Consider the following 4746-nt stretch of genomic DNA (forward strand, 5'->3'; position numbering starts at 1 on the left):
GACGAGGCGACGGATGAGGCTCCTAGTGAACTCCCATGGGCGAGTTCAAGTCAGGTTCAGGCCGCTGCAGCCACCAATCCACGTGGGTTTCCTATCTATATCTTGCTGGAATTGCCGTGCCATAGCTAATCCGGGTTCTCGGACGACCAGTCGTCGCACCTTTCACAATGGCCACACATGCCCCCCAAGGCAGGCAGACCAGTCCTCTCTCCGTTGCATCAGACAACTCTCAGTTGCCTCAAAACACCTACGTCACCCGCCCACATCCTCCCCAGCTTGATACCGCCCTCGTTGGCAACCGCAATTCGCACACAAACACCTCCCCCGCTTCATCCACCCTCGTCGATCACTCTGTCGCAACCACCTCCCGACGCTCCTCTGAGTCTGCCAGGACGACGCCCGGACTGCCCGGCTTCCGCAGAGACCGCACGACAGATCGCTCTATGTCCATGTCAGCGGCAGGCAACAGCATGCGTACCGTCATGGACACCAAACCTCGCCCACCGTTCCCCCAGATCACAGGTTCGGGTCGCGGCTCGCCAAGTTCGATGCGCCCACGCAAGACTCCTGTGGTGTATCCCGCCATCCTATCGCGCGTCGCGGAAGCCTTCCGGGAGCGAATCGCCTTGTCTGACCGCCTCAAAGACGGACTCACCTATAAGGATGCCTTTGATGGGCGAGAAGCCGTCGATAAGATTGCATTCATTATCAAAACAACGGATCGTAATCTTGCGCTCTTGCTTGGTCGTGCCCTCGACTCGCAAAAGTTCTTTCACGACGTCACGTATGACCACCGGCTTCGCGACTCATCCAACGAACTCTATCAGTTCCGCACCAAGATATCGCCGTTTGTGTCGGGAGAACTTGCTGCCGCTGGTGGTGTCGCCGGCAATACTGCAGATGGGAAGGACGCTGACGGCGAAAGCAAATCACCGAGCCGGCCTGGGCTCAAGCAGCTCGCCTCCTCCGACCCATCTGGGCAGGGCTCTGCTGACTCGCATGGTGATAACGCGGATACGGCGGAGCAAGGCGAGACATCTCCTGCACTCCAGGAGGACAGCGTGGAGGCTGGCATAAGCACCAGACAGGCGTCGACCTCGGACAGTGACGAGGTTCCTTTGCCGTCAGGCGTCTTCACACTGCTGACAGACTGCTACTCACCGACGTGCACACGTGACCAGCTATGCTACAGCATCGCCTGCCCCCGGAGGCTTGAACAGCAGGCGCGGCTGAACATGAAGCCGCAGCCTGGATTGAAGAAGCAGATAAGTAAAGAAAGCTTGGGAGACTTCGTGGTGCGTGTACCTACGTGCGGATGGCCTGACTGCCTTATGTTGATGGCTTCTGCAGGAACCAGGGACACTCTGGATTCATTCAGTCCCACAAGAAGTCGTTAATAGTGTGTCGGACACCGAGAAGAAACGCCAGGAGGCGATCAACGAGGTGATCTACACCGAGCGTGATTTCGTGCGTGATATGGAGTACCTTCGCGATGTGCGTAACTTTGTCTTCTTTTCCACCTTAAGGATGTCTGCTCATTGTAGCGCCGACGCACCTAGGTCTGGATAGCTGGCCTGAGGGATGGTGACATAATTCCCGCCGAGCGAAGGCAAGACTTCATACAACAAGTTTTCTGGAACATTAATGAGATTATTGCGGTCAACACCCGGCTACGTGATGCGCTGAACAAACGTCAGAAGTCGTACGCAGTCGTCGAGCGTATTAGCGACATTCTTCTCGATGCGGTCCCGCACTTTGGGCCCTTTGTGAGCTACGGTGCCCACCAGCTGTACGGAAAGTATGAGTTCGAGAAAGAGAAGAGCTCGAATCCTGCTTTCGCGGCTTTCGTGGAGGTGGGTATCGTCACCAGCGATCGTGCATAAACTGTTGTGCTCACCGCGAACTATAGACCACCGAACGCCTCCCGGAGTCACGCAAGCTTGAGCTGAATGGTTACCTGACGAAACCGACAACCCGTCTCGCTCGATACCCTCTTCTAGTCGAGGCAGTCATTAAACACACACCCGAGGACAATCCGGATAAGCAAACGCTTGCGCAGGTGGTCACAATCGTTCGCGAGTTCCTGGCCAAGGTCAACGTTGAAACCGGAAAGACTGAGAACAGATTCAACCTGCTTCAACTAGACCAGCAGTTGGTGTACCGGCCTGGAGAGCAAGTGGTACGTCGCTCTGATTATGATGTCTCTTGATTTTGCCACGGTTTGACTCTTGTTCTTTTCATGTTATATTACTTGCAGGATTTGAAACTGCAAGATCCTGAGCGAGAGTTGGTATACAAGGGCGCTTTGAACAAGCGTGGTGGAGGAGGACAGGGTGATTCTGGAGACTTACTCGTGTACCTGTTCGACAACACGTTGCTCATGGTAAAGCAGAAGTCAAAGAATGAGCAGTACAAGGTCTACCGCAGAGTAAGTGCGTTGCCCCTATTCGTCTATACCATATATTGACAATGTGTATAGCCAATACCACTCGAATTGCTCTTTATATCGGTTCCCGATGAGGCTGGTAACCAGCATGGGCGTCCTTCGGCTGTAAAACAGCGGGCCCTGACAAAGAATTCCAGCAAGAGCGCAGGTGCCCCATATGCGCCTGCAATTCCCGTCAAGGTAGACGGCAAAGGCGGTTTCCCAATTACATTCATCCACTTGGGCCGCAAATACTACCAAATGACGCTTTGGGCGTCAACGCTGGTAAGTCAGCGCAAGTGGGTCGAGAACATTGGGAAGCAACAAGAAGCGCTACGACAACGGGGCACATTCTTCGACACAGTCGCACTTTCGGAAGGATTCTTTATCGGCTCTAATCGGGTGAATTGTGCTGCGCCGTTTGGTGAGTCTTTGCAATAGTCGTGGTTGGAATCAAGATGCTGAGCAGAGAACAGCAAGCGGACGGAGGATTGCCTACGGAACTGACGATGGGGTGTACCTATCGGATTTATGGGAGCCAAATCGCGATCCAGTCAAGGTTGTGGCCCTGTTAGATGTCTCCCAGGTGGATGTGCTGGAAGAGTACCAGCTGCTCATCGTCCTGTCGGGTGAGCAATGTTTTTCATACTTTATGGATCCCCTGACGCCATAGCTACCTGAGCAGAACGCCAAGTGATTACATTCCCTCTGGACGCACTTGACCCGCTTGATCCTCTTGCCGGACTCAAGCGTGCCAAGCGTATCTCATCACATACGTCATTCTTCAAGGCCGGGGTGTGCATGGGCAAAGTTCTCGTTTGTGTTGTCAAGAGCAGCCCTTTGTCTAGCACAATCAAGGCACTCGAACCGATTGACCAAAACATCCGGGGACGAAGCAAACCCACATTCCGAAAATTACTTCAGGGCGGTAACGACACTCTGAAGTTATTCAAGGTACATCTGATGGTAGTTTTCTTGATTCGGGGCCCGACGCTAAAGTTGTATGATAAGGAATTCTATATCCCTGTTGAGTCCAGCTCAATCCACTTCCTTAAGACCAAGCTTTGCGTCGGATGCACAAAGGGTTTTGAGATTGTCGATCTAGATAGCTTGGATACACAGGGTCTGCTCGACCCGGCAGACACAAGTCTCGACTTTGTACGGAAGCGCGAGAACTTGCGGCCCATGGCGATTTACCGGATTGATCACGAGTTTTTGTTGTGTTACGATGGTGCGCTCTCATGTCATTCACCTGGATGGTATATAACGGCCATCCAGAGTTTGCATTTTACGTCAACAAAAACGGCTGGCGGTCTCGCCCCGACTTTACGGTGCACTGGGAGGGCATCCCGTCAGGTTTTGGTATGCATCGTGCTTCCTTCCTTGTCTTGTGCTCTGAGCGTCCTTATATAGCGCTTCGATATCCCTACGTCCTCGCCTTTGAACCAATGTTCGTCGAGATCCGACACGTTGAGACTGGTCTGTTATCACAAGTGATCCAAGGAAACAACTTGCGTTTGCTCTTCGCCGAGCCGCCATCATCGACCACGCACGCGGCAAATCATTACACCCAGAACCCTTACTATCAGCAGCAGGGATATAATCCGTACCAAGCACAACCAGCAGCTTACGGGCGGCAGTCCATGTATAACGGGTACCCGTCGCAGCAGCAGATGCCGTACTTCCCGCCACAACCACGCTACCCACCCGGACGAGACGAGATCCTGATGGTCTCGGACGATCGAGTTCTGTCTCTACGCGTGCTCGGCAACGGCACACAGTCGGACTCGGTTGCCCCGTCACCAGTTAGTATGCGTTAGGTTGCTCTCGGAATCCATGCGTACTCGCACGCTGTCGATGATCTCGAAGCTGCACATAGAGGAAAGATTGGAAGGCCAGGAATACTGGCGAGATATCCTGCAAGTGCACTAGCAATGATATCTGTTGTGATTTTGACTCGGTCATGAGCTCCGGATCCTCACATCACATTCCATAGTACCAAGGCATAGCATATATTTAGTAGCAATATTGTACTTCAAGTTTGTGTTCTTTCTCCCGGTTTCCCACCTATTTTTTTTTGCCTTCGCTCGTTTCTCTATCTCATTCCTGTCTTTCTTTCGTCTTACAGATGTACCCTGCGCTTTATACTCTATTATCTGCATCGTGCGAAAGATACTCACCTCCTTGGTGGGGCTTGTGAGCGTCAGTGCCTGTGAACCTTCTTAACACGTAGTAACTCTGCGGTTAAGGGAAGCGGTCTCAAGCTAACCTTGCTGTCTAGATTGAATTTTCATGTCATGAATCTAGGCGGCTGCGCTAGC

General features: G+C 52.8%; 1 protein-coding gene across 1 annotated transcript; it reads left to right on the plus strand.

Moving 5' to 3' along the window:
* Window positions 1-482: 482 nt before the first annotated feature.
* Window positions 483-4245, plus strand: CONPUDRAFT_59254 (RhoGEF Rgf2; the record flags this gene model as incomplete). Its single annotated transcript, XM_007772248.1, has 12 exons — window positions 483-879; window positions 1030-1295; window positions 1351-1494; window positions 1560-1862; window positions 1910-2179; window positions 2258-2428; window positions 2480-2853; window positions 2906-3054; window positions 3108-3379; window positions 3437-3656; window positions 3704-3787; window positions 3839-4245. 12 exons carry the CDS (start codon window positions 483-485, stop codon window positions 4243-4245), a joined length of 3057 nt encoding a protein of 1018 aa, XP_007770438.1.
* Between the last annotated feature and the right edge of the window lie 501 nt (window positions 4246-4746).

This window comes from Coniophora puteana (assembly GCF_000271625.1).
Source record: "Coniophora puteana RWD-64-598 SS2 unplaced genomic scaffold CONPUscaffold_9, whole genome shotgun sequence".
Lineage (NCBI taxonomy): Eukaryota > Fungi > Basidiomycota > Agaricomycetes > Boletales > Coniophoraceae > Coniophora > Coniophora puteana.